The 24,932-nt window shown below is 36.4% G+C and overlaps 1 protein-coding gene across 3 annotated transcripts in view; it reads right to left on the bottom strand.

Moving 5' to 3' along the window:
• Positions 1-24,932, bottom strand: part of SRBD1 (S1 RNA binding domain 1) — a 120,133-nt gene that overhangs the window by 1,785 nt on the left and 93,416 nt on the right. For all 3 annotated transcript variants that reach the window (XM_056488318.1, XM_056488317.1, XM_056488320.1), the window contains exons 19-22: positions 15,493-15,599; positions 12,818-12,994; positions 10,865-11,017; positions 1,329-1,513 (exon numbers count right to left, since the gene is read on the bottom strand). In XM_056488318.1, the coding sequence (XP_056344293.1) occupies positions 1,329-1,513; positions 10,865-11,017; positions 12,818-12,994; positions 15,493-15,599 (622 nt within the window). The remainder of the gene's footprint in view (positions 1-1,328; positions 1,514-10,864; positions 11,018-12,817; positions 12,995-15,492; positions 15,600-24,932) is intronic.

The following is a 24,932-nucleotide window of genomic DNA, read 5'->3' as shown; positions in this document are numbered from 1 at the left end:
TGCTTTTGAGAAATAAAATTCAGCCTGAACAAGGTTATAGCTAAAATCCACTGGAATTTAATTAGTCTGTGGATCTGTATTGGCTTTGCATGGCAATGTTTTGGTAGGCAGGTGTGTGGGCTACTGTGAGTAGTGGTTTCTGCCGCTTTCCCTGTGTCCAACAGATTCACTGCTGTACAAGGTCAAGCCCATTAACAATAATGGTAAATGTTTCTAGGCTAAAATATTTTAAAAAGAAAAAAAAAATCCGTGCAGAAGCAATTGCAGCCTGGGAGAGAGAAGTGAGCATATCCGACAGCAACAGCTCTGCAGACACCAAGGGAAGGAGGAGAAAGAGCTCCAGATGCCAGAGCTGAGATTCCCCTGCAGCTCATGGAGGGCCCTACACCAGAACAGATGGATGCCCGAAAGAAGGCTGTGACCCTGTGGGAAGCCCACACTGGAACAGGTTTTCTGGCAGGACTTGTGACCTCATTAGGGAACAATGAAAATCTGTTTCTAAAGGACTTCACTCCATGGAAGGGACCCATGCTGGAGCAGTTCATGAAGAGCTGCAGCCCATGGGAAGAACTCATGATGGAAAAATCCACACAGCTACATAGGCTGCTAGGCTGCCTTCTCCAGCCATGTCTAAAGTAAAACTGAATGTCCTAGATCAACAGAATATGAATATTTCCACTGTAGATTCTCTCTTTTGCTTTTATGTCTCCCTATGTTAATAGTCTATCCTACTGTAATTTAGATGTGAGATCACACGAAAAAATAGAGACACAGAAAATACACATTTTCAAGACCACTAGTGGGGAATATTTAAATAATAACCATGGAAACCATTAATGAACTAAAAATGGGGGACAGAAATGTTGGGTTTTTAAGCATACATTTATTATTTGTCATTACAAGCCTGCATCTTTGCTGTTTACCTTTATCTCCTGCTGTTATAAGAGAATCCAGCTGTAAGTCTCATTACACAACATCATCCCCAGATGTTTTACTTCATCTTTCTTTTCCTCTACCTCAAATTGTTCAGTACCACTACAATCAGTAGACAGTCATCATATTGAAATTATTTCATTTGTTAACAGCCATACAACTCCTCTTCCTATGGCTAAAAATGCTCTGATTAAAGAGAGGAATCACAAGCCTTACCTACAAAACTGAAAAGAAACATCTGACTATGATATAGCCTTTATCTTGGCTGAGAAAAGAAATGGAGTTACACGTCCACAAAAACCAACTACTAATTTTAGAAGAAGAAAATGTGCTGTTTTAAAACTGATATGTAGAACAAGCAAACTGAGATTACAACCTTCCAAACTGAGGTTTACCTGTTCTGATGTCGTAGCCTTCAGGCTGAGTGAGACCATCAATGATCAGCTGCAGAGTGTGCACGGTGGTATTGAGCCTGTTGGCTGTGCCTTCAAGTCCTTCCTTTTGAATTACCACATTTACTTTTTGCTGCATATCTGGTTTTCCTATGTCATTTGCATTTCCTCCAATGAGAGATAAAAACCTAGGAATTTCAAACAAAGATAGAAAGATTTGTAACAGCCTTTAGTGGGAACTGAGCCTTTGCTCTATTATATTTTGATTGATGCATGAACAAAACTTCTGATAAAGTTTATAAACAGTTTTTCAAGTGTATGTCCTCTCAACTCATCACTGATCTGACACATAAATGGAAACTTAAGAGTCTATCTGTATGTGTGTATCTTCTGGAACAGATTGCAAATCTAGAAGTAAAATAATAAAATTAAATTAGAATCTATTCTCAAATTATTCCATCTCACAATAAAGCTCAATTTCCTTATTACTCAAAGATGTCTTTTACCATGAAAGCTCCCTAGAAATCAATGAGAGTTTTATAACAACGTTATTGTAACTGTCACTCTCATTCAGATTAGAATGAATGGCAATTTAGTAAAGCAACAATGAATACTCAAAATATTAAATTAATATGAAGAATCTTTAACCTAACTTAAGAAAAAACTTTGCATTAAATACTTCCCTTGTCTGTGAACTTCATGATTAAGAACAATTAGTTTTTCAGACACTAGGTAATCATTAAGTCAAAACAGTCAAACAACACGAACATCCTTAACTTTCCTTATTGTGACAAACACTCACATTGCAGACTGAGACAAATTTGGACTAGTACCTAAAAAGCTGAAAAGAAACAAAAATAAATACTTCTAAATATTACGTCCTGACATGTGATCTCCACCATGATCTGCAACTCACTATGCATAAGCCTCATCCACCCTGCTTTATCATGCCCCTTATTGTTGGCAGGAAGCACAACTTCTTTTGCATGTTCTCCACCACAGCAGGCAGGCAGAAATACTGTTCCTGTCCTCCAGAGTCTGAATAAACATCTCTTCCAAATTCCTAAAGGAGATTCCTCTTTCCTCTCCTTATCTTGCTTCACAACAGGTGCAAACTACAAGTCTCAAAAGAAGAGCTGACCAGCAGGTTCATGCCCTGAACTTGATGGGAGACATTCCAGCTCTACAAGAAAGCAAAAGGCCCTGGTACTCAAACTCCTTTCCCCTGCCAAACTTGCTGTGCTTTTATCAAAACATGAGGCTATTTCCTTTGTCGGGGACCCAGAGGGTTTTTTGCTTTGTTTTCTTGTTTCTTCTTTCTAACCCAGAGGAACCAACTGAGATTATTTTGGGTGGTGAGCAATAGAAAGTTCTATGGATTGAAATACAAAAATAAATTTTTTTTGGGCAAAATATAAATTGAAGAGATATAATTAAAGCAGTATATGACTTTCAGTGAATCACAAAATTCATCTTTGAGCATAAGGACAAAGCTTCACTTAAAATGCCCATTAATTTTGCTAAAGGAGGACATCTGTTACAACTGTCAGAACTTCCACTTTACTGAATTCAAGTACAAGCATAGTGACTTAAGTGTACTGCTAGTTCTAACACAGAGATTTGCACTTAGTAGTGACAAATATAATTTTCATTAATTTTTTTAGTGCTTACACATCTTTCATGTGGCAATGTAGGATATGGATGGTGTTGTTTTCAGTATTTACAGAATTTTGCTATGACAGCATATCAACTTTTCACATCACTTTTTGAAGTAATTTAAGGTGGTTTAGAAGCAAAGCACATAGCAAAACAGATGCAAAACGTTTTATAATATTTTATAAATAAGATAAATTTTAATATTATCTTTTTCTCTGTAAACTAACAAACCTCACCACTACTATTTGAACATTTTGTCTAATAACAGATATGAAAAATATCAGATATTCTATGAAACTAAACCACCTTCTTTTGCAAAGGAGCCCCAAAGTGGTTGCAATGATAATGATGAAAATGAGCCCAGGCCCAGGTGAAGTGTTCCTGCTCAGACTGCTGGGGGCTGCTGGCTGCTAACACTGGACAATGCCCCACCATAGCACTAGTGACAGGCAGCAGCTGCCCCAGCTTTGACTGACGTGCCAGATGTAACATGACAAACCTCACCAGCCTCATGACTCAACCTTCTAAATAATGTATGCTTTACCACCCACCCCTATAAACAAGTTTGCTGACATTCACGTACTTGGCTGTATTTCACTTCAAATTGAAACTCAGCTTGTATGTCCAAGTAATGTTTTCTCACCATTAGGATTTCGCAGAAGCGCACTGACTGCATGAATTGATCATGCATTGAGGTGAGTTTCACCACCAGTAAGTGCAACCACACAAAACACCCACCAAGGTATATTAAAAAAAGCCCTGTTACATACAAAGATGTCACATGCGTGGATAATGCAATAGAATGAACAGTGTTAAACACACAAGGCTGGAAAGAAAACCAGTCTGAAACAGGACAAAATTCAAGTGCCTGAACCTTCAAGCACAATTCATGAAAGGTGTTTGGCCCCCTGCTCCTTCCCCTGAAACCACCTCTCTCTGGACATTCCAAAGTATTTATATGAAATTAAAAAGGATTCCTTATCTAGGCAAGGGTGGTAAGTCTGTGTCTCATGTTACCAATTACAATTGTGTAAATAACTTATTAATGTGGTTACTGCTCAGAGTAAAATTTTGGCTCCACCTGAAGATGATGCTTAAGCATGTGCCCAAGTCTAAGTAAACAAGTCCCATCAACTTCTACAGAATTTTAACATTCTAAAAATCAGACATTTTGTTAAGAATATTTCAGAATTATGGCTTATATATCACAGGCAAAACAGAGCACAATAATGAAGCCCAGTATGCACATACATAGAGAAGAAATATTCTTGATAAGAAACAGCATTATTTCTGCTGTCATTTTAGAATAGGTTTTGGTAGAACCTATGTATTAAAGTGTTTCCAAACTAAAGTAACTTCTTAGTGATTGCAGATGCAGTTAATTTTAGAAATACTGTTGAAACTAATTATATATTTAATGTATCATTTTTACTCAAATTAACACAGCCTGAGGCCATTTGGACTAAAAAAAAAAATAAAAAAAAATCAATATAATGCACAACTTGCTGACTGCAGTGGTGCATATATTGATAATTTCTATTTTAAAATGTCATTGCTAAGAACAAAGTTAGTTTTCTTCTTATCAAAAAAGCAAACCAACAACTTCCTTCAAGAATAAAGACAGAAAAAAAAAAAAAAAGACAGACATAGTTTGTAGTAACACTTGGATATGGCTATAGGGGAAAAAAGAGGTTTCCCTCAAATTAAATATTTTGACCATAATGTTAAACCATCTCATTGCAATTCTTGAATCATATAATTTGTAAACAACAGCTCCAGCTGCACGACATAAGGATATGAATGATCTGTGCAAAAATGAAAGTCCTTTAAGTATTTTCCTGGCTACACATATGAAATAAATAATACATTGCAGTAGCTCAAGTACTATGTTTATCTACTAGAAAGACAAAACCTAAGGAAAAATTAACAGAAATGGGGAAGATGAGACACTTTTTCTGAAGTGAGGTCATTCTTATAAGATGTCTTATCCTTACTTCCTCAAATGCTGAATATGCGAATGAACTTTTTGCTCAAGGTGCATCAACTCAGATAAAAGCTGCCAGAGTCTTAGAAAGAACAGGGTGAAATTTAAACAGTTTAGAACTCTGAGTTTTATGGTTTTGGTATTTAGAGAATACTCAGAAACATTTGTAATCACCTTTGTTTTAAAAGCAATCTTTGCAGTCTTACAGGACCTGCAGGGAATGGTAATGGATAAATGACTGATGTTTTTATTTAATACATAATTTCATCCGTCTTATCCAGATAAAGAAAGAAAGAAAAGTAGCATAAATGTAACAAATAAGCACATCATGTTCACTTAACATACACATCTGCACAAAATTATAGCACAGCTCTTGCAATACTTAAAAGATAATATAAATTTCACTGGAATGTAAAAAAGTCAGAAATTAGTAAAAATTTTACCAAGTGAAGCCTACAGTAAATTATTAAGAAGTTACTCTAACCGCCCCCTAAAAAGCTTCTTATAATGTGCAGGAGCTCTAAAGCTTTGCAAGGGCTTTAGTCACAGTCATTTCTGTTTTGTGTAATCATTTCCAGCAACATGACTTAAGAGCTGGGAGTACTGGATTCATTACATTAAAGCAACATGATATGCCATTGCATCTTGTCACAGTGCACACATGAATTAATGGTAAAGCAACATAATCACTCTGAAAACAAAACAACTCTGCATTAACTTGCACTTTGTTAAGTAAAACGTACATTTATGACAGTAACAAGCTTAAATTATGCAGACATTTATATTTCAGTAATGTTTTGAAGTGCAAAAGCAGTATTTGTATAATGCAGATGTTGACTGCTCTTGTTCCACCAGTGATACAGATCCTCAATTTTTAATCACCAAGGAAGACTATGTATCAAACAGTATTCGTTCATTACTTTCTGCAATTAATTACTGGAGACAGAGAGCTAAAGATTCAAACATATCTAAAACTACTTACGTGGTTTAGCCAGATAAAGTTGTTTAACCAATATGTTTTTCTTCAAATTAATAAATTATTAACAATGTAGATTATTTGATTGCATGCAGAAAGCACTCAGTTTATGAAATTCTGAACTTATAAATTTTAAGAAACAATAAGTTTCTAAATGAGAAAAGAAATTCAGACACAGTTCCACTGCAGCATAGCCACTTTGCTCCCATACCATTAGGCACGCTGCTGTTAGCTGTTCTCATGACTACTGATATATCATGTAACTGGAGTGCAACCTGAGATACAAAATAGTGAAACATGATTAGTAATCCACAAAGAACTAGTATACTACACTTAAAGGAGAAAATTCCATTAGAAAGGTCTTGTGGGGATTTTGCCCAATAATTTTTTCTAAATACAACTAGTGGGAAGTTATGTAAGTTCCAAAAATTGCAACAAATTAAAAATACCATTTGATTTATGGGCCTAGTATTTATAGCGTAAATGGAGCATATTTCTCCATTATTTCCCAGTTCTAATCATTCTTGTTAACTGTATTTTACAATAGTTTTAAAATTTCTTTATTGGATGGCAATTGGCAGTGAAAGCTTTTTCTGTTCTTCTGTTTACTGACAAGATAACTTTCAAAAACATGTCTCATAAAAATCCAGCTAAGTTATAATAAAACCTAAAGTGATGAATATGAACAGTTATTTATAATACTTAATGGCCACAATTCTGCAAGTGTTCTCCTTAATCAGGGCTGGACACTGGCTATTGCAGATAGTCATAAAGGTTCCTTAGTTGACTGAGCTTAACTTTTTAAAGTTTCTTTTAAAAAGCCTCAAAATGTAAGACTTTATTAAGTATTAGTCTGCACATCAAATAACTTGAATACCCACACATGTGTGCACACACAAGTAAAGTCTCATTCAAGTGGACAAAAGATATTTCTGCTATCTTTGTAAGGAGAGGTCTCCTACCACAGTAACAACTCCCATCCCCTGTAAAAATAATCACACGTAGACTGCACTATTAAATAGAACACAACAACTAGTTTTTATTGCTCAAATACCATAGTAAGTAATAATTCCCTACTTGAATTAATTCTCCCCTTAAGCATTGGCTCAGTTGTTTGGTGACAGCTAGGGGATCTGGACAGAGGCAAGCCAGCCTGCCAGTGAGCTGGAAATGGTATCAAAGGACAAGTTTCCAGTTGCATAAAGGGCAGGAGACAAAAAAAATCTTTCTTTTGGTAGCCTCATCAACAGTTTTTCTTTTGCATTTTCTTATGTGCCAGTACTTGCCTTCAAAGATAGCAAATGCAGCTTGTGAGCACAGCAAATGAGATACTATGGATCAGTTGTTCCATTCACCCATGCAGAGTACAAGAAACCAGGGATATTTCAAATATGACTGATTGACCTATAATGGAATATAAACTGTTATCAACACAAAGGTCTTGCTGAAATGAGCACCAAATCAAAGGGTTTCATTTCAGTGAAGCAAGAGCCCATGAACGAGTGTTTGCTGAACTTCCTTTAGACTTTGAATTCCTGCTGAAGGTATCAAGCAGCATTATCAATACACAGAGAACGGCAAGCCATGAATCTTCACTGCAAGTAACCGCCCAGTATGTCAAAAACTTCTCTAAAAGCATAACCAACCACAGTGAGCAGGACTGGCCTCTACCAGGCAAGGTCTTAAACTCAGGAAATTAATTCCAGGTAATTAACCAAGGAAGATCCTCGCTCTAGTATTCTAAGTTACAGCTTTAGATCTTTTACAGTGGCAAAAATTTGTATTTCTAGGTCAGGCTAAAATACAACCTGTCTGCCAGATGCTGCAATCTGTGAGCAGCAAATACACATTCCGAGTGCCAACCTCTTGTAAAAAGCATTTTAATGAGATTTAAATAAAAAAGTCAGCAAATGTTAAAATTCAGTTACATGAAACCAACAGCACCCAGCAGACAAACAAAAAAAAAAAACCAAAACATTGCATTTTCTTTCCAACAGTTTGGTTTATAATCATAACCTGGTTGTAACTTCTGGGGACTTCCTAAATGTTTCCTCAGTTTTCCTACCAATTCTTTAACAATACATACCAAGAAATTGGATATGCTCTACATATTGTATTAATTGTACGCAGAAGATTCTGCCACTATAAACTGGTTTTCACATATAGACTTTTCAAAAACTTAAAGCATGGTTCTGCTTTGCAGGAAAATAGGCTGCCTATAAAGTTTTGAGGGTTTTATTTCACTTTTTGGAAATACCAATTCATAATACTTAGAGGTGTTCATACGCTTGATCACTGCACGTGAGAAAGCCAAGCTCTGACAGTGTGGAAACCATGAACAAAAATGCTTTGGTCTTCTGAAGAGCATGTTAAATCACAAGTAGGACATTTTCCAATTATTTTACAGAAATTGTACAGATTTTAAGTTAAGATACTTAAATGCCATAAATCAATCATACCAGCACCATTTGTGCCACTGTAGTAAAGATTACATCAGTGTTTCCATTATAAAAACCTTATTTTTCTAAATCGGCCCTAAAAATTGGCTCCAGCCTGAAGTTTGGCAACCAAAGTCGCCACTTGGGAGTAATTATTTTAACCATATTTTTCTTTAATGGATTGGCTTTTCAAGCTACAAAATAGTCCTGAAAAAGAAAATTAGTGGTTTCAAATTTTGGTAAATTTCTATCCCTCAAAAACATTGTTTTAAAACCTGATAATTTTGCATGCCATAAATCAACAATGTAGACTGCTGCCTTTGAGTAATTTGGCTATAAGCAGTGGATAAAAATCACCATCTTATTTCATTTAAAAATAAATGTAATTTTCCATGAAAACTTTTAATCCAATAAAACTTTCAGGAACTACTTTCTCATAGCAAGATGTGGTAGGCATTGCATGAGGAAGCCTTTATAATTCACTTGTGTAGTGGCCATTCCATACATTTTAATTTTTGTGGTAAGAGGTATGTAATAGTGGATTTTTGATCAAATCTGGTCATATTCAAGACCATTCTGCCCTTTGGCAGCACAGATCCACCTGTGAACTTGACACACTCCCTGACAAAGTTCAGTGTAAGCACAGAAAAAGAAGAAATACTCTGAGAGCAGTAAAGCCACAGAACTCATTAATATGTATTATTTAAAAAACTTTATTATTAAATACCAATTCTAACCTACATCTAACAGTTTCAATTTTTCTCATGAGTTTTATTTTAAGTTATAAGAATTATCAATTATATTTTAACCTAGTTTAATTCTAGCATTGTAGAAAGACTTAGACACTGGCTAACTTCCATAAGACACCTCCAACCAACACCATGAACATGATTTGATCTTCAGACTCTCAAAAGCTTTCTCATGAATGCAGAAAGCAAAAGGGAATTACAAGCCCAGTCCGATCCACTGCCTGTCAGCAAAACTCGCCAACAGCCCTGATAAGCTTTGGACTGAATTGTCCATGCAGTTGGAATTCCTAGTAAATTTTTTTCTTGATTCATACTCAGACACGAAAAAAGGTTTGGAAAGCTGTTTTCATAAGTTCTGAGAAACTTAGCAGCTCATATGCTTTTTTTGAAAAGACATTTTAAATATATAATCATTGCTAAATTATAGTATTAGTTGCTTGAGGAGAGAATGTCTGGTTTATATTTAGCCCTCTGTCATCAGTGTCAATTTTTAATACTACACATCTTGGCTTTTGTCAGTTTGCTGCAGAGCTGTATTTTCTTTTCTCAAAAACAGCTATTTGCCATGAAAAAACAAAGATATTTGCCCCCTTGCCCGCACCATTATGTGATATCGAGCTGCTGCACAGTCGTACAATCTACACCATGAAAATTATCACCTTCATATTTAACATGCTTTCAAGGAAACAAAAGAAAAATACAATACTGTTGCCCATAAAGTACATTCACAGGAGGCACTTGGAGACTTTTTTTACCCTCATCTACTCTGTGTAGAGGAAATATAAATGCAAAAAGTAAGACAACAGAGAAAGCCAAAAGGATGCAGAAAAGACTGATATAGTTAGTTACAGAGAGAGATGTTATGCTTATTAGTTTTGGTGTTTCATTAGCAGATATTGTAATTGTTGTTTTATATTTGCTTTGTAATCAATTTACATTCTTTTGCAGTTAAAAAAAAAACTAAAAAAAACAAACAACCAAAAAAACCCCACAAAAAAATCCTGTATGGTACAATAACTATGACATGCACTCAGACCTAAATACTTCACCTGAAAATTCTAAGATGGCAAAGTGTTTGGTGAGAAACAGAGAACAGAAAATGGCACTGCTGGAAATCTGCTGTAAAATATTTACATTATCCAAAGACAGACAATGAAATAGATTAACACTGGTCCTCAGCCATGTAACACTTCTGCATGGGCTTAGAAGCAATCAAAATCTGAGTCCAGAGGTGTGCACGTTTTAAGACTCAGCAAAGCACCTTCCAAGCAGTGCTGGCTGTGCAATAGGTGCCAGCCCCCTCACTGAAACATGCATGTTTTCTGAAGAGGAAAAGGAGAGTCCAATTTCAACCAGGGCTGTTGATAGAAAAGACCACAGCTTATAGCAGTATTTCAGAGGCACACATGGATTCTTAAATACTTTTTTCTGACATACACAGAAACCATTCTCTTCTTTTAACCACTTAGTAAAACAATCATACTATTTGTGTATTTGGGAACTTATATATACATCTAAATTAGATCTTGCAATATCAAAATTTAATTTTAAAGGCCCATAGTAATGACATGCTCACATATATCCCAAGCATACCTTCTTGAAGAAAGGGGTGAAAACTTCAACATAATATAAAAGTTCCTGTCTCAAAAAGCTGAGCAGGCTGTTGTCAGAAAAATCAGAACTTTCATTTTAAAAATTTATGGGGTCAATGGTTCAAAAGCTTTCCCATCACTTACCTCATCGCAATGTTGTAAGACTCTGGATGAATACATGTTTGGTCCAAAGGATTGGGCTGCTGTGAGGCACATGATGTTAGTTTACTCTTCTTTTTACTCAGAGTACCTGCTTTAGTCAAAAGTGCACCACTTCCAAGTTCATTTTTCTTATTACTGTCAGAAATCAAAAATGGACATGTCATTCCCAATGAAGATGATCCCGGTCCAGCATCCACACACAAAACCAAAACATATTTTTTGCCCTGAAGTTTCCCTCAAACAAAAGACTTTATGAGGAAACATTAAAGGCATCAAATGACTCCTACTGCAAATGCTCCTTTCATACCTCTTTGTTTGTTTTTTCCTAAATCACAAATGGTTCCTGCTTTTGGAGGATAAAAGAGAACACATTGAAGGACCTGAAACTAGTACTGGCATTTTGGGCTCCACTCATCAACAGTTGGCAGAAATGCAAACATATTTTCCTCTTTCCATATCAATTTTTAAAATAACTTCTATTTGTTAAATTTCAAGTAAAAAGCACAAAAATTCTTTCATACAGCAACCTAAAATCATCAAAATTATTAGAAAGGATAAAAATGAGATCTCAAAGTTCATTTCAAAAGCCTCTGGTTATGTCACCTGGACCCACAAGAAGTGCTGTGGAGGCAACAGTGTTAGAGCTTTACTTTGGCCTCAAAATCCATTTCTCAGGTTATACAGTGTTCCCAAGTTTTATGGAATCTGACTAACATCAGAATCATGTTCCAGGAAGGTTAAAACCCCCAAAAACAATGTTCCCATTTCACCAGTGAACATTTGGGGAGGAAAAAAAAGCCATTAGCCTTTCTTTCATGGGTTGTGTTGCAGCATAAACTAGAGAGACTAGAACAGATCTGTACAAGGTAAGACCTATCAATCATAGAGAGCTTTGGAAGGAATTTCTTTGGTCTTCTGGTGCTTACAGCGAGCACCATTTGGCCTGCAGCCTATGCCTCTTTGCCAGATGGGCAACCAATCTGTATACCTTCCACCTGGGCAGAAAGCCAGTCCCTATGTGCCCACGTCCTGCCTGGAAGTTACGCGTGTGCTGCTCGGCCAGCAGCAACTGGGAAAACAGTATTGCTTCTGAGCACGGCTTTGGCTGAAAAACAGCATGTGCTTCCCAGGAAAATAATTTTTGAGAAGGCCAGTGGCAAAAGTGTGGGGATGGTGCTACTGCCATGCCCTTTCTGAGTTCTTTATTTTGGAAAGAGAAATAAGAACAGTCAGGAGAAGAGACAGGGTGCTAGAAAGGGAATTTTCAGCAGTAGAAAGGTCAAGAGGAGCACTACGAATGGCTGAAAGAGTAGAAGACTTGGTACAGAATCAGGGAATGAGATGACAGGGAAGAAGATGATGCACTGTTGACAAACTGGACTTGGGAAAAGGCCTCACATATTTCAGACAAAAGACAGTCACACCACACTTGCTAGGCACAGGAGTATAATGTAGACACATTTTGATCTAGGCAGCTGCTCAACTTCCTCTCTCCAGGTAATGACATTGAAACTCCAAAAATCTGCACTAGTTTACTACCATTAAGTTCTGCAGAATAATCTTTACCATATAAAATTAATTAAATTACAGATCTCTCTATTATGCCTGAAAAACAAGACTAAAGGTTTAAAATCTCAGATCACAACACTGCTGCATGACAATTTTTTTTTACCAATTCAGTGGCAAAAATTTTAATTAAAATTACATCTTTATTAAAACCCTGACTTTGAGCACTAGGCTAACAAGCCATGACTATTCAGAGGAAGAAATATCTTCAATCTTCAATCATGGACTCTAACAATTTAATTTGCTGTCTGTCAGAGCACAGTGGTCTAAGATTCCTGGAGTCTCAAGCATGAATACAAAGCAGAAAAGGGGAAAATCTTCTCATTTTATTTCAGATAATTTAGTCATAACAGTTAAAATCTCTATTACCTGCAAAAAGTCTTTATATATTCTTGATTGAATCTGATGAAGCCAGCACATTGTTGGAAGGTTTTAGGACCCAAACCTTTAACTTCTTTGAGCTGTTCTCGGTTTATAAATGGTCCGTTCTTCTCTCGCCATTCAATTATATTTTTAGCTCTGTTAGTATTCAGTCCTGCAATGTGTCTGAGAAAATTTACAAAATACTTTTATTACCATTGAACAGTCATTACTGCAAGTGCTACCCATCACAAGGATACACATTTCTATAGAAAATGTGGTTTACAAAACTTTAAGAAATTAGCACATAGACTCCCAGACCAAAAGCATTGTCTGAAAAAGGATCCCTTCTCTTAGCTCTCTGGAAGGAATCCACTCAAGTCAAGAAAACTTAGAGCAGCAATCCACTTCTGTACATGCCTAACTAGTAAGCCAGGGACAGGTAATTTATGATCTGTTGGCTATTTCCGTAATGCCAGTTCAATTTGTCATGTCTTATGGCCTGCCCCCAGCTGCCCTCTTCAGGAAACAGTGTGGGAGGAGGGTTCAGAACAGATAAATTGTTCCTGTAAGAACTGCCTCCTCTCAGCTCTTCCAATGGCACTGAAACACCTTGTCCCAACATGAAGGGCTCACGTCTGCTACCCAGAAGGACAGTGGCTGGGAGCAGCCTGCCTTCCTCAAACAATTTAACTGATTCACAAAGCTTGTTTCCTTTCTCTGAGCTCTTCTTGAAATAGAAAGCAGCTGGGAACAGGCTGCATGACTTGTTCTGAGGGTAACTTGGACCAGGCCAAGAACTTACCTGTGAAGTGCAACAGCATTAGCCAAGTTCCTTTGGCAAGCAGTGGGCTTGCTGCGTATTTTCTGTATGTACATGTGAGTAAAACTTTCTGTGTGTGGAGTATGCTAATCATGAAAAGAGAGAAAAGAGCTCCCGTGATGAGTTACTCATGGGACTAGTGAAGGAAGTGTCATCAACTAGGCTCTATATATGATGCCATTGCTTTAAGTCAGCAGCAGTGGTGACAGACTTATTTGTGGAATGGCATGAACTAATTCCAGAAAAACACCAGCAAACCCAGCAAGAGTCATAAAATCTCAGGGGAAAAAAAAATTAAAAAAAATCTTTCCATTATTCTCATTCTCAAGCAAAAGTTAAAAAAATAGTCCACAGTTGGTGAAAGCTCAGAATGAAATTAGAGGGACACACCTTTAACCAGAGACAGAATATTAATCATTAGGAATGGAATTTTCCTCAAAAATTTCTGAGAAACATTGAGAAATCCAGCTTATTTGCACTGACAAAGAAACATTACAGAGCTGACACTGATGATCTCAAGTCTTTCAGAAGTAATTCAAATACTGTAGCACTGTCATCCCCTCCCTGTGTACTATGCGTCAAGAAGTGTATTTGATGCATCAGAAACCACAAACAGCTCTGCTCAGGCTGCAATCTAGCTAGGGTGACAATCTCATACACTGGATGTCTGAAGGAAACAAGACTGCATCTACATGGAAGAGCACACTTGAACAATTGTAAGCCAGGTTAATTAGGCCACACAAAATAGACAATGTGGTTACCACCTGTAGCCCTGTCTGGACAGGGTTATCCCAGATTCAGTTTTGTGGAGGCACAGTAGCATCTCAGGCTGATGCTTCCTGCTGAAGTGGACAACATAGCTGCTCCTTCCAAGTCACCTTATTCTATGATTCTATTCCATAGAGTCTATGAATTAAAGCTTAATTTGTCATTTAGGTAACTTGCTTTCCACTTGCTTTCTTCCTAAAAGCTGATCTAAACCAGACAGAAGAAATCAGACGTCGGCTAGGGGTTGGATACGCAGAGAAAAACATGAAAGTGGAAAACCAAAAAGAATGGAAACAGAGCCTCTTCCAAAATATGGAAAGATGGTTTTTAAGAAAGATTCTAAGTGGCTAAAAAATTACAACATAGAGCTAGCAAGAATGCATTTTTCCTAACTTGAATACCAAATATAATTTTCATTACTGATTATGGACAGTAATGTTATGGAAGAATATGGACATTATGGACATTCTTTTCCTTCCCCTCCTACTATGGAGGATGACAGCAGCACTTTTGCTCTTCTGAGAGTTAGTTGCCTAAACAACACTGAATTCTACACACTCAAGATAGAATGAGCTTTTAGTTTCTAACCATGAAAAATAAAGTCCTTCAAAAATAAAAGTTCTTCAAGTAAACACGGCATAACTACTTAACAAAAAACAAACTGTAAAAGTTTCAAGTCTTCCCTTAAATCTTTCCCATTCTCCTTTCCTCGCCCAAGTTTTACAACCTGTTCCACTTAGAAGTACCCATAAAAATACCTTCTAAGAGACAAAGCACACTCGAAAATACCTTTCTCCATGTAAAACTACATATTACTTATACCACATTTTTCTAAAATTGCAACGTTGGCTCAAAATTTTTAAGTATCTGTTTTTCTCTGAAGAATAGTTTTACCTGGAGAATCATATGTATCCTTAAAACCCGACTCTTAATGATTCAGTAAAATACTGTCTTACTGTGTCATTTTTATGTAATTGGAAGTTTAACACAAGAAGCATTTGCTCCAGCTGAGCTTGAGTCAGATGGCAGACTAAACAGAGACTCTGTGATCCACAGCCATGTAATTACTGGAATAGGAAAATGTTTCACTCACCTTAATAGTATTTCTGAGCAGATGTTAATATCAACTCCTACAAAGCTGACACACTCTTCAACCACACTGTCCAGAGTTGCTTTGAGCAAAGTCTGTGATACATCATGCTGAGAAAAAAAAAAAGGAGATATCTGGTTACTGAAGTAACAAAGTGTACATAAACAGGAATTACATATAGCACTAACATCAATAAAACAGCTGCTGAAACTTAGCAATATCTTATGTGACGATACCAGTTAAAAACATGAATTTTAGAATATATTTTTTTAAATGTCCCAAATATCTCTTTGAAACATCTTTGCCATGATACAAATCTCTAGAATAAAGACACACTTCATTTCCCAGTATTGTTTTTTAATAACTATTTCCTTGCATCTTGTAAAAACACAGCTTTATTAAAAACATGATTACTCAAAAAGAGTAATGCTTCTGGTCATCTACCATGTCTTGTCTTTAATCAGAAATTTATTTACCTATCAAATCAGTTTATTTAAAATAGAGAAGAGAGAACAAATGCTGTACTTTTGCACCAGTACACACAGATATTTGCAAAATAGTGCCATTTATGAGCATCACACTAGAGTACAGTTATTATTTACTAAAAGAAAAAGCCACATACTGTATGAAGGTGGGCAATACATAAGGTACTTATCAACCCCATGGCAACAAAATGTTTCAAATTTTGAACAGATATTTCTGGGAAGATTGGCAGGCCCTTGACCAAAGCACCACTAATGGAAATGTTCACAGTGTTTCCCCCTTTTCCCCCTAAAAGAAAAATCAGTCACACTTGTCAAAGGTAAAAGTTCTGAAGCTCTAAGATTTCTTTTCCTCCCCAATGTAGGCATACTTCAGTCTGTAACTGCCAGTTCCCCACACAAGCCCATCAGTGCTTAGAAGTCTGACCTGGAGGGAGAAGCCTCTCTAAATGCAGGAGCTAATTCAATCACTATGTTGGCTTAGCTTCAGGGCTCTTCTGCATCACTCATGTAAATCTGGGTTGATCTGTTGTGGTTTCATGATGCATTCATTTAGGACATCAAGCTGGATCCAAGCCAAGGCACCAAACACTTCATCCATTACTCTGTTTTACGTTCTAAGCCATTCAGATCTTTTAAAGATTTCACAGTTAAATTTAACATGCCAATAGCATCAATCCCAATCTACTAACACTGGTAGCTCATTATGCAGTGGTTAATAACTGAGGCAGTCTTAAAACTTCAGGCAATGCATTTTATAGCTCCCCATTTCAGGTGATGGTAATGGGATGCCTTTTCATGATGTGATATATAATGAAGTTACTTACAAATACAAAGCTCATATTTCCCCAGTATTACTCTTCCTATATTAATTTTGTATGCAAAACACCATGCAGATGCATAAGTACTGGCATTTGCACACATCCTTGGTCTCATAACCACAAAGCTTGCTTGTACATTTGGCAGATCAAACATCAGTTTCTACTTACTAATGTATTGCTACTGATGCCTTAAGTTTTAGCTTTCATATTTTCCAGATTCTGCACTGCATTTGTATACAACTCTGAACTTCTTATAAAGCATTAGCAAGTTCTCTTCACAGTTTAGTTAGACAAAACAATCCTTTTCCGGCCCAAGAACCAAGGACACTGTTGCAGCTGCAGGCTACAAAAGTATAAACTAGAGAAAATTGAGGAGAGCAAACTGGGAGGATGGGACTTCATAACCTGAAGCTGTAATGGCACAATTAACCCCAGTATGCAAATGGACCAAACCTTATAAAAGTGTGAGAACTCATGACCTGGCATCTATCTCAGCTGTAGGCATGGCTCTTGTACTGTCCAAAGTGTAGCCTTTGAAGGACTTTTAATAAAAAAAAACTTAAAGCATCACTAGTGCAACATAATAGCTTCTTTTTGAATAAAGACACAAACAAAAAACCATACCCTTAAAAGAAGTCTTATGTTTCCTCATGTTTCATTTTCCTGACTTACTGAAGATGTAGCTTCCCTTAATGAGGGATATATTCCCTCCCCCTAGCATCAGCCATGTAATATACTAGAGCTAGAGGCTTCCAGCTCACATGCACACTCATGTAAGGATGCATTTATATAACACAGCACAAGAACCAAAATAAAATGTTCAGCAACAACACCCACACCTTCTCTTCTTTGCCAAGTACAACTGCCAAATACCAGGCTAGGTTTTTCACTAAACATTTTATTTGAGGTTCACTGGAAGATAAAGATTCTAATTAAAATAAAAAATAAAAAAAAAAAGTCCATTTTTGAGGAAGGAAGGCATAAGGAGGAAAAAAATATGCGAAGGACAATTTCCTTCTGCTTTCTAGGATGGCTACTGACTCCAAGCACTTGCAAGTTGATTATGACACAGTTTCACAAGTTAGATTAACAAATTCTATTAACTACAGCAGTTCTTGGCCACCTCTAAAAAAAAATCTTGTTCTAGACAACTGCTCCGAATATAGAGTCTGAGGCAAAGAGAAGCATAGACTGCTGCTCCCCCAAGTTTCAAATCCATTCTTTAAGATGATGATGATGATTCTCCACAATGCCTTATAGCATAGGGAGTAGCAAAGAATTAAAATCCATTAAACTGGTCTAACCTTATTAAGGAGTTCTTTGGAAGAGACTTGATTCAACAGAAGTTTTATTTCCAGCCTGCAGAACGTGAACCTAGATAGTAATTCAGTCTACTATATTCCCCAAAAATCAAGGAAAGGATCTGTCACAATCAAACAGTAAGCATCCTAAAATATCTCTGCTAAGGGAAGAAATGCCACTGCTCACAGAACCTCATTTTCAAATGCACGATTGACATTTATCTAAAGACCTGAGTTTTTGATTCCAATAGTTTTTGTAAAATTCATGAGATAGTTTTTTTTCAAAATGTATCTCTTTTTCTCTTGCCAAGAAGACAAGTTCTCAGGTGTCTCAAGGATGACTTTTGCATCTTAACTTGATTTGTCTGACAGTCATCATTAAAAAAACCAAAACAAGACATGCATAAGTTGTTCTTTGTTGCTCCAACATGTAAGAGTCATGTGACTTGGAATGGACATCACAGCACGTATGTGAAGGCACAGATAAAGTGAACAGGCAGATGTGACAGAACAGGATAAGCATTAAACAATCCCTAAGCTACCAGTACATCACTGAAGTAAGATACGTTGAATGATGTTAAGTTGTAAAAGTCAGGAAAACCTTCCAGAAGGCAAACCTGCCTCCCAAGATGCAGCTACTGATCATCAAAGCTTCCTTTGGCTATAATGAAGACATTTTTACGCCCCCTCTCTACACTGAAACAAGGCACAGAGAAATACTACACATATAGTTTCTAAAAGTAGTTAAAAACATTATTATCTTTATATTGTTGCCAAGACTTCCTACTGCCCAAAGGTTACTTTTCAGAAAGGTTTAAAGTACAGTGCATTTTCCACTCTTCCAAGAATTTCACTGATCTTCTCAAACATCAGAGGTTAGATGATGCTATACACTTCTGTGTGCTATTTATATGCACTGGGGTGGCATCAAATGAGTCAGACACTAGAAGCACACATATACCCTGCTCCTCACTCCCTACAACAGGTTTGTCAAGACAGAAATGATGAACTGTTGCATTAAGTGCATCAGAATAAAACCTGCACAAGTAAAGCCCAAGTCTAAAATGCCAGGCTGCTTTCAAAGTGAGGTTATGCAGAACCTGATGTTGCACAGTCTCTGACAAGCCCTACACATAGCATTGATCATTCCATCAGCTGATTCCCTGCAAATCCTTCTAAATAAAACAGTTTCACAATAGCACTGACTCTGAACACACCCCAACAAATGAGGGTGTCCCTGCTAAAACTGGGCAGTATAGCCTTTATGCTCTGAGCCAAGAACACAAGGGGCTATCACAGCTATATCTAAGAAGTAGGAGCATGTCCTTTCCTGTGACATTCAAACATCATCTTGAATTTATTGGCCAAATATAAAGTTTTACTTAAAGGATATTCAGAAATGGCTGCCATTTAAATATTTACTGTAATAGTAGAACTGAAGCAGAAGACCTAATTTTATATGATGATCTCCAAAAGGATCGATACCTCCAATTTATGGAAACAAAAGCCAGTAGAAGTAAAGAGCTTGACACAAACTGCGGGATGTCCAGTGCAAAACTGCAAACTTTTGTTTATCATCACTCTCCAGAAAACAAAGCCACCTTGCTTCACAGACAGTATTAGCAAGAACTTACACATTTGTTTGGTTCGAGCTTTTTCTGGGGAGGACTACAGAAATTAATCTGTCCTGAGAGGTATCAGGAACTTTAATCATATTTTAGTATTTGTTATCTAAGGAATTACCAAGTGCGCCAGGGAACAAGATGCAGAAAATTACTTGATTAATTGAAACTGCTACTGTAAAGAATTGCCAACCAGGAAATGAAATTCAAACATTATACTTCTCTAATATTTTTATAAAGTGTATCCCAAATATAACTTACATTCATGAAAATGGAAGAAAATCAAGGACAGATATTTGGATCTCTGGTCACAATTACTGCTCAGATTAGTCCATAGCCAACTTGTTAAAATTACCAGAAAAATATACATTTCAAAACAACTATTCTGGAAATCCATACTATTTCATCAATCATGGCACAAAACGTTGACCCCTGAAGAATAGTGTTTAAGAACACCTGTCTACTATGCACATGATGGTTCTGTTCTGCCATTATGTCCCAACACTTCAGCTATCTTTTCGTGCCACATGGTATGTAGTAGAGAACAAGGATTGTTGTTTCACTCAGTTTCAAGAGTTACAAACACCCACTGGAAATAATTAACATTACTAAAAATCTATCTGTTCCTTGAGATAGTGCTCCCTCAACTGTACCTGAAATCCCTTCTGCAGTTTCAAAAACCTGTTGATATATACAAAAGGAAAGCAGTATTTTAAATAGCCTCTCAGCTCAGTTATTTCTAGCAGTGCATTAGCACAGACGCTGTAAAAATACATCTGTCATCAGCGTGGCAAATCTATCAAGCCAAAGAGCCAGTGCTCACACAAAGCCTGGAGGCTGTACTTAGCCAATGTGCTAATGTCCATGGATGGTGGATCAGCATACTGTGCCTGAACACTAGATTACCAGTGTTAGACTAGAATGGGCAGCTTTCACATACAAGTAAATTACAACTCCAAGCTCTTTACCTTTTGCAACTCCAAAAAAACCCCACAATACTAAATCTCCACACAACACTAACACACGTAATTAAAATGCATTTCGTAATGTTTTCCTGGTTCCCTATAAAATAATAATTTCACAAAAGATGGCATGATTGCATACATATCTGAAACACAAATTCCAACAGCTTAAAATTCTACTGCAACACACAGTGATTCTGAAATAATTATTTTCCATTTACAAACATTAGTAGACATCAACACAATCAGCCTGTGCGTCATTATTACTTTAAAATGCCCAAGAGCCAAGCAAGGAACCTTCCAACACAGTCAAGCAGGAATTATTTGTACCCTGCAGAGCCTACAAATGTAGTGCAGACATGACCTAATGGTGCTGCTTAGAAAGCAGTGGGGAGGGGATGAGCTCTCAAGTCTGGGCAGCAACCTGCAGGTTCTTGACCCAGGCTCGGCATTACAGGACTATAACAAGATCAATATTCATTCTAAATAAGACTGAATTGTAGCCAGACAATCTATTTTGGGTTTTGATCAAGCTATACCTCACTTGTCCTCTGAATCCAAAAGTCAGCCTTCAATGAAGGAAATGCAATTTAACCTTTTTTTTTTTTGACCAATTGAGCCCTGAAAGACTTCTAACACTTCATAAAACATTATTTTGTTGGTACCTACTATTAACTTCTGTATCCATGAATTTTAACATTGGCACGTGCAACCAGACAACATGCCGCTTGAAAATGCTATTTTTTCTTTAAAGAGTGGCATAACTCTCATAACTCCCATAACTCTCAGAGTGCAAACTCAATGACTTTTACTGAAAGAGAAATTAGGTGGGACAACACATCCCAACCAAAGTTCAAAACTATATTATTTTACAGAGATTCAATACATGGTAGTGGGTTTCAAAATTTAAAAAATGGAAAAACATTACTAGTGCTGTAGCCTATATACAATCAGCTTCATTTCAAATTCTTGTGAAACCACAAAAGTAAAATGCATTCATAACAAACCCTTAAAATACAGCAGGACTAAAGTAACAGAAATAGTCTAAGGAGAAGCACCTTTTCACATCTAGAATTAGAAAATATATTAAAAATACACCTTACATGTCAGGTGGAAAAGTGGGAAAGTTCAGGATTGGGGTTTTCATCTCTAACATCCTCTGGAAAATCCCTTCTAGTTAGAGTCTAAGAAAACAAGCTTACCCTCTGATGTTTGATAAAAGGATCTAACTTCTTTGAATTTCTTTTGAAGATTATTTGTGGTTTCTCCAAATGTTATATTGTTATAGGATATATGTTATCCTATGCACTTAACTCTGATTTATTTCTTGTTCCAAAAATCCAAATTGTTTATTTTAACAGCATATTACTATTACTGAAATATCCCAGGATAAAGAAATGGATTTAGATTTTCAAAGAAAATGATAAAAACAAAACCAAAGTCTTTAAGCTCTAACATTTAAAAAAAAGTAAGAAAACAAAAATCCACCAGTTTATCATGTAAATGCTTTGAGTCAATGGCAAATTGCTGGAATCCATCTTATATTTACTTGTACTTGTGTCCCAAGAGAAGTAGTAACACTGCCAAGCCTGTTACACAAATTTGGTCCCATCACTGACATGTCTTATTTCTAAAGTTAGCTTCTTCTGTGACATGAGCAAGTTAGCAGAAAATGATGTATACCCAGAAAACATCTTCCTCTTTCCAGAGCAGGTACAAGTTTTCTCCAATGCATATTGTTATGTGACTAAGGAGCAGAAATACAAATTTCAATTATAATCAGCTACATAATTCCTAGAGAATTCAGAGAGACACTTTTGCCAATAATTGCAAAGGTAAAAATCCAAATTACTATAGGTAGAAAGCCTTGCATTTCATTCTCAATCTGAACATGTATTCTGGGGCTCTTAAAGCTCTATAAATACAGGGGATATCTTGCAACACTGCAGAAAGATAAAGAAAGGACCATCAGGAGTGGAACTTCATAGACCACATGGTTGAAAGGCAACACATTCAGCTGAAGATTTTCCTGAAGATTGCTGAAGGATAAGAGATGGAAAAAAAGAGATTGCACTAATAGAGGGAGAAGATAGAAGTTACAAAGCCCAGGTGAGTGTGGTCATCTGTGGGGGTTTTGTTTAGTCTGAAGTCAGTGACCATGCATCACCCTCCAGCAGAAGGGTGAGGAACAGCAGCTCCTGGGTAGAGCATTCCCACCAGCCTTACTCAGAGCAAAGGGAGTCCCCAGAGGATGTGAGAAGCTTGGCAAGAAGCTACACAAATACACATGCTTCTTTCAACTCTACTTAAGACATGTAGGGGTTCCTCTCCTCCATCTCTAATGAAGAATGTGGTACTTGAAATATTATTAAAAACAACAACAAAAACCAAATTCATTTAAGCTTACTCTCTATAAAAGAAAGATTAGTATAGCTGATGCATATTTTACTGTACCCTAGATGCCTCTTATAAGAAATTTCTTGTTCTCACTGGCTTTCTCAAATTTAGTATACACACTTAGCAACTGCTACATCAGGTTACTCATGTCAGCAATGCACTGAGAATATATTTAATACAATGACACATTCTTTCCCTCACTAGGAAAAAATGTAGATGCCAAAAAAAGACATTTAGTAGTTTTTTAGTCCCACACACCACAGAATTAGTTATTATATAGAAACGGTCAATATACAACTAAGAAGAAGAAAAAAAGTTTTTATTTAAGGTGAGACCATCTCTTGAAAATGCTTGCTGAAAAAAGCTTTAAGGTAATTCAACTTGCTCAACCCCCCACCCCAGTCCTTATCTTCTTTTAAGTAGATCAGCTCAAACCGAATATGTTTAAAGAACTCTTGCAAATCCTGCTGCTATCTCCCTCTCTTCTATTTGGCTCTCCCTTTTCTTTGATGAGACACAGCTTTACCCTTGATTCCCAAGCTCTTCCATAGCCTAGCTAAAAGCAAAAATGAGCTAGGAAAAAACCAGAATGCAAGACACTGCCCTGCAGAAGACAGCCAAATCCAAATAAAGCAAGCTTATTTTCTCTGCTTACTAAAAAGCAGAGAAAATAAGTGTGATTGACATATGGCAGCTCAAAAAAGTCACTCAGAGCAGTGTTTACTGAATGACCCGTGGAAGACTGAAAGCTGACAGAAAACCAGGAAACATGTGGAAAAACAGAAGTTAACTCCGTTAGCAGAAGTTATGGATCTGACAGGCAGAGTACATAAGAATCCATTGTGTCATTCACGTCTTTGATAAATTAAAGCAATTTCAGCACCACTCACATAACAGCAAGGTATATTTAAAGAAGAAGAATAAGTAAGCAATTGGCAAAAAACCCACTATGATATAGTAAGCTTATAACTATTCAGAAATGTGTTCTGCCCTAAGCTTACAAAATTTGCATTAAAAATACATTTAGCACTATTCCTATTATATCTATAACATTAACAAAGTGTTTGCACATAGGAGGCTGAAAAGTTGACAAGTCTCAATAACAAATTAGCTGCGTTAACATGTTAGCTAACATTGCACTAAAATGTTTTCAATGTAAATTTTTACAAGTGAACAAGAACACAAACATTTCTGTCATTCTCAAAACCAAGCACAACTTCAAAACCATCATCACCATTGACAGTATATGACTGTTACTGCTAATGGAATTAGCATAATATTAAAAGTGAGAAATCAAAATGCGACAGCAGAATGGCATAAACTAGAACACTACATGCACTACCCCACACATGAAAACAGCAATTGAGTACTCTTGCAATAGACACATTTTTATTCAAATAAATAAGACCTCAGCAGGTAGAAGGAAAAAAGCACAAATCAAAGAAGACTTATTTTACCAGTATCCCTAACTAAAACTGTGATTTGTGCCCTTATAACAGAATCCTTACATATATTCAAGATCTGGAAATTCTTCCAGCAGACTTATTTTAAAAAAAAAAAAAAAAGTCTTTGCAAATGTGTAAAATAATGCATAATTTTGAATTGCAACAATTGCTTAGAAAAAATACTTAGAACAAAGATTTCTTAGGTATACTCTAATGTAAAGTCTGTAAATAACAACTGGATTATTATTATAAACTTATAAAGTTTACAAGACACCAAGTCAGAGCTTTTAGCTATTTCATATATTAATGTCTCTATTGTAAATCTGTAATCTGATCACAGAGTCATTTCTTTGAAAAAGTGAGCTTTATTTCCATTGAAAAATCTTTTATTTCATAATTGATCTAAAATTTAA

The sequence above is a fragment of the Oenanthe melanoleuca genome, chromosome 3 (genome assembly GCF_029582105.1).
Source record: "Oenanthe melanoleuca isolate GR-GAL-2019-014 chromosome 3, OMel1.0, whole genome shotgun sequence".
NCBI lineage: Eukaryota > Metazoa > Chordata > Aves > Passeriformes > Muscicapidae > Oenanthe > Oenanthe melanoleuca.
This window is presented reverse-complemented; position numbering and strand designations above follow the sequence as displayed.